General features: G+C 32.8%; 1 protein-coding gene across 1 annotated transcript; it reads left to right on the top strand.

The window, feature by feature from the left end:
- The first annotated feature begins 5041 nt into the window (after positions 1–5041).
- On the top strand, positions 5042–6598 carry LOC133879139 (uncharacterized). The gene is made up of 4 exons (XM_062317683.1): positions 5042–5143; positions 5787–5882; positions 5970–6071; positions 6200–6598. Exons 1-4 carry the CDS (start codon positions 5042–5044, stop codon positions 6596–6598), a joined length of 699 nt encoding a protein of 232 aa, XP_062173667.1.
- Positions 6599–14602: the final 8004 nt, after the last annotated feature.

Below are 14602 nucleotides of genomic sequence, written 5' to 3'. Positions count from 1 at the left end.
GAGGTGCCAAATGGCTAATTAATATTATTAATACCTTCCCTACTCATAATCAAACCCCAAATTCATGGAATGATTTAATTTGGAGATCGATATATATATTAATTTCTTAATTTGGACAAAGAAGACTCTAAGATCTTCTCGATCTTAAGCAAATAATAAAATTAATCAACCATAGTTGACCAATCACACCTACAATTAATCCCTTTGATTAATACGACTCCATATTGCCTTAATATATTATTTTGATTCATCAAGGAGTTAGCATCCACATGTTTAATTGGTGATCTCAAATGATTATGAACACCATTAACAATTTCTTTATATATATATATATATATATATATATATATATATGTTTAGAATATAAGAATTATATACGTATTTTTTTTCGTTAATATTCAATAAAGGTCAATCTATTTTATCTTTATCTTAATAACAATATATTAGTATTATTGTTAAAGTGTCGTTAGGAGTACTATAGCTTTTACTACAAATTAAGTACCAAAGCCTAGGTTTCCCCCTGCATGTCATGAAGTTTCACTCTTCCTTTAATTTCTATGATTCATAAGGAGTCATGCCTGCTTTGAGTATGAAAGATAAATCAATTTTTTTTTTAACAAAATAAAGATAAAGGAACCTAAAGTGCTACCAAATAGAATCTGGTGCACATGGGTTTTTAAGAGTTTTTCTAAATTTTAAAAAGAAAATAAAATTTAAAAAATCTGCTGCCAATACTCTAATTAAGACTTTACATTCTTCCAATACATTTTGCAAGAAGGGGGTGCCATAAGAACAAGGGGGTCATCAGCTTAATTTTCTTGTAGCATTCTGTTACATTTTCGATCTTGTTTATATATCTTAAAAAATGGTCTTTATCAAGTTAATTAATTCAAATAGTTAGCAGTCTAAAATTGGATATATAACAAATAATGATAACATTCATAATTGCATTTTATTTTATTAATAAAACCAGATAATTAACATAATTGCATTAAACCTTCATCAATGATCTAATAATTGTATAATCATTGAATAAAATAACGAAAATAATTGGTAAGAAAGATTTATATGTGACATTTCAATCTTTTTTTTTTCCATTTTATTTTTATTTTTCAAGATCTCATAATCTGGTTGTTGTCAAAATTGATGATGATGATTGAACAGTTGGTCCAAAGAACGGTTGCAACTTTTATGAACCGGCCAATTTGGCATTAAAATGGAAGTTTCAAAATCATCAAGGGGTCACGTTGTCTGCCAACTACCATGTTAATCTTAATTATTTAGCCCCATTATCCAAATTGCCTGAATTATTGACTAACACATACACAAATATATATATATATATATATATACACACACGCAAAACTTCAACGCCTCTCACTCCTATATAACTTTATATATATATATATATATACACCACAAAACTTCGACGTCGCTCCCAACTTGATTTTTTTATTTTTTATTTTTTATTTTGACTATTCATTTTGTAAACACTAAAAATGAAAAAAAAAAAAAAAAAAAAAAGAAGAAGAAGAAGAAGAAGAGAGAAGTTAAGAAGTAATCAAGCCACTTCTTCAAAACTTGAGGGGATGGTCGACTACCCCAAGTAGTGCTTGAGGTGGGCTGACCACCCGTCACCCTTTGAGGGGGTGGTCCACCCCCTTAAGGGTGAAAGGTGCATGGTTGATCATTTTCTTGAGAGTGGTTGGATTACCACAAATACGCCTTTTGGGTCATGACTGACCACTTTAAGGGGGGTGGTCGACCTAGCCAACCCCTCAATTTCTTTTATTTTTTATTTTTATTTTTTGTTTAAGTGGCTCAACTAGTCAACTCACCCAAGCGGTCCCTTGGAATAGCTCCCCAGCTCAAGGGGTGGTCTTATTTTTATTTTATTTATAAAGTGGTTCAATTTTAACCATTCATTCCCAATGAACAACCTAAATTAAGTGAATTTTACAGGAGAGTTCAATTCCTCACTCTCCCGTATAGTTGCATTAAAATTTCACTCCCATATCTTGATCATTGTCTTTATTGCCTGGTTATTGAGGTACTTAAAATAGGTTTGGCTATGTGGCATACTCTTATTCCACTACAAAAAAACTGGCTTTTAGAGTCGTTTTTGTTAGAGCCATTCTAACAAAACGGCTCAAATTGGAGCCGATTTGAACCAAAATGGCTCAAATTAGAGCCGTTTTAGCTTAAACCGGCACTAATTTGAACCGTTCCTTGTAAAACGGCTCCAATTGGAGCCGTTCTAGAACGGCTTCAATTGGAGCCGCTTTATACAAACGGCTCAAATTAAAGCCGTTTTAATCGAAACGGCTCAACGTGGAGCCGCTTAAACAAAACGGCTCCATTTGGAGCCACATTAACTAAAACGGCTCCAATTGGAGCCGTTTTTCTAAGGTTTCTCGAATTAGAGCCATTTTTAAATGGCTTCAATTTGAGCTGCTTTATGATAAACGGCTCTAATTTGAACCGTTCTAACGAGATGACTCCATTTGGAGCCACATTGAATAAAATGGCTCTAATTGGAGCCGTTTTTCTAAGGCGTCTCCAATTTGAGACGTTTTAAAACGGCTCCAATTGGAGTCGCTTTATAAGAAACGGCTTGAAATTGGAGCCGTTTTATCTAAATTGGAGCCATTTTATTGAAAACGGCTCCAATTGGAGTCGCATTGTTAAAATGGCTCCAATTAGAGCCATTTGTATAAAAGCGGCTACAATTGAAGCCGATTTATAGCAAATTAAAACGGCTCTAATTGGAGCCGATTTAAGGAAAGCGGCTCCAATTGGAGCCAATTTAAAAAGCCTCCAATTGAGGCCCTTTTTGTTAAAACGCTTGTAATTAGAGTTGTTTTTGTTAAAACACCTCTAATTCAAGCATTTTTGTTAAAACGACTATAATTGGAGCTGTTTTGAAAGTGAAGTCGTTTTAAAAAATAAAAAGAACTCCATTTATAATAACCCTAATCCTAGGATTTAAGATTTCAAGATTGATTTGTTTATGAGTTGAGCTTAATTGAATAGCTGATCTCAAATTAGAGTGGATCTATAAAATGTGTGTTCAAGCTCGTTGAGAATGTTCCATTCGAGTCGATCTAATTCAAGCATTTTTGTTAAAACAACTCCACTTGGAGCTGTTTTGAAAGTGAAGTCGTTTTAAAAAATAAAAAGAACTCCATTTATAATAACCCTAACCCTACGATTTAAGATTTCAAGACTGATTTGTTTATGAGTTGAGCTTAATTGAATAGTTGATCTCGAATTGGAGTCGATCTATAAAATGTGTGTTCAAGCTCGTTGAGAATTCCCCATTCGAGTCGATCTAATTCAAGCATTTTTGTTAACACGACTCCACTTGGAGCTGTTTTGAAAGTGAAGTCGTTTTAAAAAATAAAAAGAACTCCATTTATAATAACCCTAACCCTACGATTTAAGATTTCAAGACTGATTCGTTTATGAGTTGAGCTTAATTGAATAGTTGATCTCGAATTAGAGTCGATCTGTAAAATGTATGTTTAAGCTCGTTGAGAATGTCCCATTCGAGTCGATTCGGGTTACTCGACAAACTCAGCTCAACTAGAGCTCGAGCTAGGTTATTAAATTTTTTAAGTTCAAACCCGAATTTGAAAATAACTCGTAATTATATCATGTTAGAGTTCGTTATATATATATATATATATATATATGGTACAGTATATGTATCATGTTAGAATTCATTATATATATAATGATATATATGGATAATTTTTCAATCTTGAATTAGTGTCGATCTATGAAATGTGTGTTTAAGCTCGACTCACTTGTTTAAAACTTAGGCAAGCTCAAACTCAAGCTCGTTGAGATTGCTATTCGAGTTCATAAACTAATGATATATGTATAATGTGAGCAAGTAGTTATAAGTCTATTATATTTTATATAACTAAGTAACTATAATATAAGTATAATATATATATATATACACACACACACTAATTATATACTAACTATATTTACAAAATATGTTATATATATACTAAGTACTAATAATTTATTAATATTTAGAATATATATATATATATATATATAGAAAACGACTCCAACTGGAATCGTTTTCTCAAAAAAAGAAAAAACGGTTGTAGTTGGTTTAGCCGTTCGCGCGGGACAGGAAATTGTCCCGTGCACACACCCCTTCCGCCAAATCACAAAACTTTCCCACGTCTCACAGCACGTATGATTAGTTCCTACTTCCTAGTTCTCCTCTAATTGTTTTGAAAGGAAAGAAACTCTATCTAGTTAGGTTATTCACAATCTCCTGAACTCTCTCAATCTCTCTTTTCACTAGCTCGCACAATCTCTCACAAACTCCATCTAGGGTCGTCTCTTTCACAGCACAAGGGTGTACCGCCCATCCACCTCCAGCCGGCAGCCGCTCTCTTGGTCACTCTAGAGGATAACATTTTGCAGGTAACCCTCAGCTCTCTTCTCTCCCATTTGTTGATTCCCCTATTTTTGTTCTTTGATTTCCCTGTTTTTGTTCTTTGATTCCCCTATTTTTTGAATCGTACCCACTACCTAATGCCTGTTGTTTGGTGTGGAAGGGGGGGATGAATGTAAAATATATTCCAACATGCAGGATAAATTGATTTGTTTATTAATGTTTAGAGGAGATGTTATTGAGAGGGTTACCTATAAGCGATATGGCTTATACTTCGGTCATTCACGAGTTATGTATGAGGTCTAAGTTTGATTCTGCACTCCTATTCACCAAGAAGGTGCGTGCTGTCAAGAAACTCTAGACCCAATGATGGGTTGCTGACCACATTGGTTGTTGGAATTTGTAAATGTGGTTAAGCTTTAAGAATTTGTTATGATAATAAATTCTACTACTTCTAGTAACATAACAGTTTCTGAAGCATTTAACTTGTGCTTAGGCATTGTGAATTCCAAAAAGCACATTCAAGATTGTGTTTAATGTCAAAAACATTATTCAATTAAACAGAACACAATAATCTTTCTTTCAAACGCATGGATAATTAAAATTATGACATACTCGATGGGAGGATGGCGAGCTGTGAACACTGCCTACAAATCCAGCAAGAGAATTCGGTATATCGATGAACCAAGGGAAGCATATATTATTGGTCTTACTAGTGGGGTCTGTACATATGGGGCAAGGGGTGAACGTAGTATATGAGTGTAGAAGAGAGTGGAGATGGCTCAGGAGTTCTCCAATAACGATAGGAAGTAGAAGATCTTCTGGGAGATCTAGATGATGATCTTCTTGAAGATTGTAGGTTGATTCTAATTTTGGAAAAAGAAACAGAATTATAAGGCCAAAGACACTTCAAAACCAGCAAAATGGTCTAGGGTGAAACAACATCTAGGACAAAAAAAATGTCCATTACTCACTTGTTGTGTACATCAACGTATTCATCGGTTTCATCCAGTATACCTTCCTTCAATACAAAACAAAAGGCATTAACTTTCTTAAAACATAATAAAACAAAAAAAATAAGAACAAGAACCATTCCACCTTAATCTTTGATAAACACAATTAAATTTAATCTTTTCATAACACCTAATCTAGTAAATCCAAAAATCAGATCAAGGGACTCTATACCAAGCTGGTCCTTCTCCTAAATCTATTCCATGACGGTCCTTTCATGGAATATTAGAGGTCTAAACCGGGCCTTCAAACAAAAGGAGGTAAGGAAGGAGGTAAGGAATTTGATTCGGAGGATGAATTTAACAGTTGTGGATGTACATGAGCAAGTTCTTACTTTCAAAAAATTGTGTAGGTAAGGGCTGAAAAGAATAGACAAATCTCCAAAAGCAGCAATAAGATATTTCATACATCTGGCTCGAAGAGCTACGCCAGAGTCGCAAAAGAGCTAGTATGTTTACTGATAGAATTTGGGGTTGATTTCACGTTCTCACATTCATGATTAATTTTGGTTAATTTATAATTTTTGTTTTCACAGGAGATATCAAAGCAAACGCCACCCACCCGAGCTGAAGTTTATGTAGTAACCCACACAAAAAGGGATGGGGCGCCTAGCACTCAAGCAGCTTCGGAGACGATTGTACGTGCTTAACGTAGTGATTGAATTTGTGTTTTGTTGAATTTATCATATATATTGAAATAGTATAAGTATTTACCGAGACAATTAAGTGTTTAATAATGAACACATTTAATATATATATATTTTAGGACAAGCTTAAGGAGTTGATAGCCGAAGATACTGCAAGAACGAACCCTGTATGTCCGCAGGGTTCAATACTATGGGCCGAAGATGATGCGCTTGCAATGGCAATGGGAACAGCAGAATACTCGGGTCGTGTTCGTGGAATGGGACTTGGGCCACTACCGGTTAGACCCACTTTTCGCTCACTTGCATCATCAGCATCACTCTTGTCCCAAGAAGCTGCATTCAATAATCGAATGAATGAAATGATGGAAAAATGGGAGGAAGAAAGGAGAAAAATGAATGAACGATTGGAGGAAGATAAGAGAAGAGCAGATGAAGAGAAGAGAAAAGCAGATGAAGAGAGGAGAAGAGCAGATGAAGATAGGAGAAAAACAGATGAACAGATTGCAGTACAAAATTAAGTGATAGAGAATATGCAAAAGATGATTGAAAGTTTTGCGTCCGACAATGCATCACTAGTGGTCAATACTTCGGCTACGCAAGGCACTGAGTCACCTAATGCCGTGAGGGTGAAACCTTCAATAGCCAGTCAACCAGGTTAGCTCCCAACATGATTAACTAATTAACAAAGTGTAATTTTTTTAATCTATACGGTTGAAAATGTTACGTTTATCGTTACTAGTTTCCTATATATATATATAGTTGCGTAATGTACATTTTATCCGAATCACTAATGTAGGTGCCGTGCCCTCGACCCCGAATGATAATTCGCATGAGCGACCGTCATCACATACATTATCTTGATATAGTAAGTGACAATACTATTAAGACTGTTTTGTCATTTAAAGCGTATTTTTTATTCTATAGACGCATGAACTTTTGATTTGTTTAATGTATTTACTTATATCTTTTAAAAAAGTTTGAGGCTTCTAGGCGGTTTGAGCATGGTTGTGTAATAGTATGGTAGACTTATATAGCAGCTCTAGTAGTTGTTAGGACAATGTTACAAGTATTTAGCAATGCGATTGTTTTTATGCTCATGACATTCTAGGTGCTTCGGCCAATGGTAAAGAAGTTGTATGATAATTATTGCAATAGCAACTGTGGGTGCTCTTTGGGTCGTGTAATGTCTTTTGAAATTCTGAAGGAGATGCATGTTGTAGTTGTTGAAATTCTAAAGGAAGTGGAGTTCAATACTATAAGTAGCGCTTTTATGCAGCATCACAGATTGATTTGTTTAAGCTTTGTCATGTCATTCTAAAATATACTGTGTCACATGCAGGCAACTTTATCTAATATTTTTCAGGCTACATGGTATGGTTAGCCTTTGTTTATTTGTGGTAATGAAGATGGATGTAGAAGGGACTGAGTTCGATTTGATTCCGAGGTTGTTTTGAGACCGGGCAGATTTGTTTGATCGACAAGATATTTCTAGAGTGTCTTTGCAATAGGTGGCAGGGTTGTTGCCCTAGTGAGAGGAGTTCCAAGTATGAAAAAACCTATGGCCAATGCTGGGAGCTTTTCACTTCCTTGAGGCAAAGTGGGAGTTTTTGTTTATCAGTGGTGACAATAGCAGCTGTGTGTGCATTCTCTTGGGACATCTTTTTTCTTTGTTTTTTTTACTGTTGAAATGTTGTAGTTTTCTTGTTTTTTCAGATTTTGATGTCAAGGGTTGTAGTTGAAAATGAAATTTTATTTGTAGGTGAACACAATTTGAAAGTGCTTTCTTCTTTAATTAAGCTTTAGATTTCTTGATAACATCCATTTTGTTCATGTTATAAGAATGTTATTTTCTGCATTATATTACACCTTGCCGTTAAGGAATTGGGGTTGAAGTACCAAGTATTAACAAAAGTGAAAAAAATAATGATTTAATTTTTTTTAATTTTTTTTTTTAATTGTTTCGAGTTGTTTTGAGTACTAAACGATTCCAATCATTTTGAGTTATTTTGAACCTAAAGCGTTTCAAAACGATTTGAGCCATTTTGAGTCCTAAACGGTTCAAACTGTTTAGAGCCGTTTTGAACCTAAAGCGTTTCAAAACGATTTGAGCCGTTTTAGACACAAAACGACTCTAAACAGTTTGAACCGTTTTAATAAAACCGTTTCAAATAGCTTTGAACCATTTTAGCCAAAACGTCGTAAAACAATTGCAGCCGTTTTGATTAAAACGGCTCTAACCGTTTTGAGCCGTTCAAACAAAAAACGGCTCTAACCATTTGGAGACGTTTTGGATTTAAAACGGCTCAAAACCGTTTGAGCCATTTTTGTTTAAAAAGACTCCAAACGGTTAGAGCCGTTTTTGTTCAAATGACTCTAATTAGAGCCGTTTTAGTAAAAAACGACTCAAAACCTTGATTTCCATACCCCATGTTCTAAGCCGTTTTCAAAAGGCTAAAAAAAAAAGGGCTCAAAATAGTTTGAGCCATTTTTAGGCCTTAAAACAGCTCCAAAAAAGCGACTCAAAATTCCCTTTTTTTGTAGTGAAATTCGCTCGACTAACATAGCAATGTCCCATTTTTCGTATCACGTTAGTCATTATTTAAAAAGAAAAAAAGAAGAAATGGTATGTTACACCAGCATAGTAAAATGTGGGTGGTCGCGGACCACCCCTCATCTACTTAAAGTGGATACTACGTACCCTAATTTTGTTTTATTTAATTTTTTAAATAATATGTTAGCTACTACCCTTGCAAAAATTAAACACTTTAATTAGTTTTGTCAAAATATTTTTACAAGAAGGAAAGAAGACAAATTTATATATATTGATCATATATAAAAGAATATTTTGTATTTTAGATTGGTTGTTAGTGTAATTGTGTTGATCATAACATAAAACAAAAACAAACATGACCCTATCTTTCTCAAGACAAAGTACTATTTTTTTTTTTATTTTTTTTTTTACTTAAAACACTTGGGTGGTAAAAAAAACACAATAAGTATCATTTCTAGATCTTCTTTCCCTAAGGGTCCGTTTGGTTTTGCAATTTCAAAAAGTGTGAATTAAAAATAACGATTTTAAAATGTGCGATTTGAAAAAATGATTTTTAAAAGCGTAGTTAAGCATTTAGTAAAATCGCAGGTTAGCTTTTAAAATTCTGCGCTTTAAAAAAAAAAAAGCATCATTGCCTGTGATTTGAAAAAAATAGTTTTCTATGTTTTCAAATCGCAATTTTTTAAAAACACAATTCTCAAATAGTTCATTTTCTACAATTTAGTTTAAAATTACACATTTTGTTTACGAAATCGCAATCCCAAACGCACCCTAACTAAATCTTTGATATATATATATATATAGAATGAATTTAAAAGAAAATAATAAGAGAGAGAGAGAAGGAACAAATGAATGACAACAAAGAAGTTCTTTCCACTCTGTTGGCAGAGATTCCAAACATCATTTCTTGTAAAAAGGGTGACATTCATTTTGATCACACGTGGGCAATTTCATGCCTATGAGGAACAAAACAAAAAACAAAACAAAAAAAAATTGAAGAATCCAATGTTTAGAAAGTTTAGGAATTGGACAGAACCTTGTATAGTTGTATTATTTTGGACCATGTTGCAAAATAAGATTGACAGGCAATCAACAAAAACATAAAGTACCAAATCGGACCAAATCGGGGCCTGGAGAGTGTGGTTTACAGTCAGACAGTCGAGGGTGAAAACAAATTGATCATGATTGCCGATTGCTACCACTAAGGTGGTAGTTAAGTTGGTAAAGCAGTAGAAAATATGGTTCAATTTTCTTCCTTTTTTATTTTTAGTGGTTACGAGTTTGAACCTGTTTGTGATAGTAGTCCGCGAAGTAGATGTTACTAAGAACGGACTTTACGAACTTGCACTTCGGTAAAACTTGCACTTTAATTTGGTAGGGTAGTGATGACGGACTCGCCTTCCAAAGTAGTAATTATGATTCAAACCGAACATTCTACAGCGGGTGGAAACCCCTCGTGATTGGAAATGCTTGGAATCTTCTCTGCTTAATATTTGCATAGGAAAGTGATACTTATTACCTGCAGTAATTCAAATCAAGGTATTTCTTTCATTGATCCTTCTCACAAATTTTCTACAGTTTATTTACATAACACGATAAAGATTATTAATTTAAAAAACTTTCATCATTTTGGACAAAGTTTTTTATTTTTATTTGTAATTTTTCAACTGTATCAAAAATAATAATCGTATAATTTAGTTTATTAAACTGACATATATCTTTAGAGTGTGTAATTTTCACGTGAGAATGACATTTTCTAAAGATACATATTAGTATGTTTAATATATTAGGTTGGAAGATTTTGGAGGAAAACTTTATCCTGTTATTTCTTTTCTCTTCAAACTAAATTTATTAATTAAATGGAAAAATTGTATTTTTGGTCCATATGGTTTGAGTTTATATAAATAGCTAGCTCACTGTGTTTAAAAAGTTATTAATCACTCCCTTTGGTAAGTAATTAAAAAACAAAAATCGATCCCTACCGTAAGAGAAATTGACAAAATCCATTAGCTTGACATGAAAACACCAATTAGATTGTGATACATGACATTTACAATAAATTTTATATATATATAAAGGAAAATATAATTGAAGGTAGCTCGAAGGCCAAATGAGGGTGGGCGAACCACCCACAATGACCTAGAGGTTAAATATTACAAATCTAAAGTTACTATATATAGCATCGATAAACAAAGATAAATTAACCTTCAAAATAACACAAGGGTTATACATTTAAAATCCCTATACAATTGGTTAATCACGAACAAAAGGGTCTAATTAACCATGCATTGATCTAAAAGCTTTAAGATCTATTACACACTGATCGATTTGATTAAATTGTTAACCCTTAGAAATATATGTTACGTTATACATTGTAGGATCCAATTTGTTCATTTTTTTTTTTTTTTTTTTTTAGTAAGATAATCTTTTTGTCAATAAAACTAACGGTTTTGTTTTGAAAAATGATAATCTGACAAACATTAAAATAAGTCAGGTTATCAATTTTTAGGATGCACATGATCATCAATTTAAATAGAATAATGGCTAAACTGCTTAAGATTAAGAATTTTAAGAATGAAATTTATCAAATCAAAGTAAATTAATTTGTTGCAACACCCAAAATGTTAATTAGGGTTACGAGCGACTTAATAAAACTAAAAAATATTAATTAGGGTTGGTTCCAGGTGAAAGTTGTGGAAAGATTTGAATTTTGAACTCAGGGTTGGTTCGTAGTAGGATAACGAGTGATCAAGTAAGAACATTCGAAGTTGGATCCCGAACAATTGATGGCGAAGGTTTGATGACAATCTAAGAGCTTTTTAATTTTGTCACCTTAACCCTTCAATTATATTCGGTGTTGAGTTCGAGTATGTAAGAACACGTAATTTAGGAAAGAAATGAAAATATAAGGTGGTTCGGCCGTCTCTACTTATAAATCTTGTCTCTTAAATACTTGTAACTCTTATCTCTAGCTTGGATTCTTATAACTCTCGTCTTAATAGAATCGTGTTAAAATATAAATATAATCCAACTCTTTTAATTAAAGGAAAATGTTAGATTTACAACACCAATACAACAACTGTACAACAATCCCTCACATGAGAGTGAGTCTCACATACTGGAGCTTACCCTCATGTGAGGGGTTGTTGTACAGTTGTTGTATTGGTGTTGTACAAGAACGAGCCATACCCACCCATTCTAAACCAGATAAGATCTGTTGGACCACTAAGAAATATGCAGGTAACAACAAAATATATATATATTTGAGAAAGACGATCGAATTGAAACGTAACCCAATCGTCAAAATGACGTACGTATAGATATAGAAATGAAAATCTTGATGGCCATATCTATATATATATATATGTGCATGATGTTATTGTAACTGGTTGTATGTCTTTCAAATATAAATGATCGAGTGGTACTAAATCTTTTGCATGCAATTAACATTGTTTTCATGTGCATGTACATCAGTAGATGGGCCTTCTCCTCTACATAAGGAAAGATTTCAAAGTTTCTACCCCACCATTAATACGAGTCCCATTCATTCAAAGATTTTTCTGGCGCTACCAAACAGAGAGCGAGAGAGACGCAACGGATTAATGAAAGAAAAAGAACGAACGAATTTATTACTGCACTTCTGCCCACCATTGACACGAGACGAGACGGAAATGGTAGGGTTGTGACGTGGATGTGCCTTGAGAGGCGAGAGCCACCATAAATGCCATAAATCTGGTTACATTATATTGACTAAAGAGGCCTGAGGCAGAGAATTTGCCGCAAATTTGTGGAAGAGAAAAGAAGGTTTAATTTTCTGTCCGGAGGCGGCGCGCTCTGGGCTCATCTTCCCCGACAGCTAATTTCTCCGGCTCAGGGATTTGAGGGCTGATTTCCGTCCCCATCATCTATTTTTTTTTTTTTTGTTTTTTTAATAAAAAAATCATAAAAAGGGATGGGAGACGGTTGTTTGTCCCTCACCAATCATTTTTTCAGAGAAATAAGATGTCAAGTTCATTTTCTGTGATGTTGGACATGTCTCATGATGATGCAATCTTTCCAAATAAAATAGGGTTATTTTACGCTATGCGTAACAGTTTCAACTCATCTTTTGATTTAGAGATGGACCTATATATGCATGAATATAACGAAATTTATAAATATAATAAAAAAATTAAAAAATGTTAGAGCTTCTTTTAATGTTTTTCTGAGGTCCTTCTATGTTAACATGGCACCCTGTTTTTAACAGGAATGCTATGGTTTCTTCTAGTATTCTTCTGGTATTCATATAAATGTAATAAAAAAAATAAAAAAATTGCATCTATGACATCCAAAAGGACATAGATGTACTTTTTTTTATTACATTTATATCATTCTAGAATAACACTAGAAGGAGTTCTAACATTCATCTGTTTTTAATAAAGAAAAACTACAGCTTAATTTATCTCTCCTATTTTTAGTAAAAAAAAATTCAGGGTGTCATGTCAACATAGAAGAACCACAGAAGGACACTAGAAAAAACTCTAGCATTCCTAATATGTATATAAGTCTTGATTTGACAGTTTACTCTTACGTAAAATCTTTCTAATTTTAAACTTGTGATACGTCTTGAACACGCTTTCGACTTGGAAGCAAAACATCCATAACCTCGACTTTTAAAAAGTGCAAGTACATTATGATTTATGGTTTGCTTGTTTTGGCGTAAAAAAATTTTCGGTGTTTGGTGCGTACAAAAGATCACAGATATTTTATATATTTTCATTCAATTATTTTAACTTATAAAAATCAATTTTTATTCACGAGATAAAAATATTAATAGAAAATAGTTTTAAAAATTATCCTAATAATTTGAGTTCCATCATTAGTCTAGCGGAAGTCGGTTAGTAGTCCGATGATGGTCTGACAATGGCCGACAATGGCTTAGTAATGGTTCGACATTGGCTTGAGGGTGGCTCGGTGGTGGTCTAGCAATGGCACGATGCTGACTTGATAGTGGTCCAGTGGTTTGAGAATAATGAAAAACTCAAACTTGAAAAATGATTTATGAAATTTAAAAATAGAAATTATTTTTCAAAATTAAATAAGCTTTTTTTGTCAAACCGAAAAATATTTTATGTCATACCAAATACCGAAAAATACAAAAAATATTTGACATAAATGCGAACACATAAAAAAAAAAAAATCATGATTCCACCCTTGCCTAGAATCGTTGTTATTGTTTAAAATAAAATTAAAAATTAGTTACACTGTCATATCAATATTATAAAATAATTGTGAGTTAAAAATATGATTTCTATTTTTTAATTTTTTTTATTGTTAGTTTTTTTTGTTTCTTGGTTAAGTCAAAAGGAGAGTTGTTTTTAAAATTTATTGTGAAATTTCGAACTTGAAATTTGTGACCATTTTAAATTCACCATTTTTTTTTTATTAGTATAATTAGTATTTGTTATAAGCAACTGACACAATCACTTGTACCTTTACACTACTAATACTATTTTTTTTTTTTTTTTAATTTATAGGTAACACTACTAATACTATTATTAGTATTGTTATAAGTAATATCATCATCATTTGTACGATTATTATTTATTTATAATACCACTGCCATGCCATCACCATCTATAGCCGTCCACTCAAAATAAATTATAGCCGTCAACATTATGATCATCGATTGATCACCACCCACGCTTCCTTATCCATTATTTTGGAATTTTTTATTTTTTAAAAATTAATCACGAAAGCAAAAACATGGACCAAGATTTCCTAGAATTTCCTTAAATCTAAATTATTTTTGTTTTCAAAGTAGATGATGGAGATTTTATGACATCAGCATTTGTCACTTTATTGTTTATTATATTTATCACAATAAGTGATAAATATGATAAATAAAAGTATGGCTATACAATTTGAGAACCTAATAAATAAATTAAAAGGTTATGGTTGAATTATTAAATTTTATATTTATGCTTTGATA

The sequence above is a fragment of the Alnus glutinosa genome, chromosome 10, assembly GCF_958979055.1.
Source record: "Alnus glutinosa chromosome 10, dhAlnGlut1.1, whole genome shotgun sequence".
NCBI lineage: Eukaryota > Viridiplantae > Streptophyta > Magnoliopsida > Fagales > Betulaceae > Alnus > Alnus glutinosa.
Note: the sequence above shows the minus strand (reverse complement) of the source record. Positions and strands in the feature narration are given on the sequence as shown.

What these genes read in the sequence shown, in the direction of transcription:
- LOC133879139 (XM_062317683.1), top strand. Translation starts at nt 5,042, where the DNA reads ATGGGAGGATGGCGAGCTGTGAACACTGCCTACAAATCCAGCAAGAGA. An exon ending in TTATTGGTCTTACTAGTGGG is followed by an intron (nt 5,144 to 5,786) that starts GTCTGTACATAT and finishes AAAATTGTGTAG; the next exon opens with GTAAGGGCTGAAAAGAATAG. An exon ending in CCAGAGTCGCAAAAGAGCTA is followed by an intron (nt 5,883 to 5,969) that starts GTATGTTTACTG and finishes TTGTTTTCACAG; the next exon opens with GAGATATCAAAGCAAACGCC.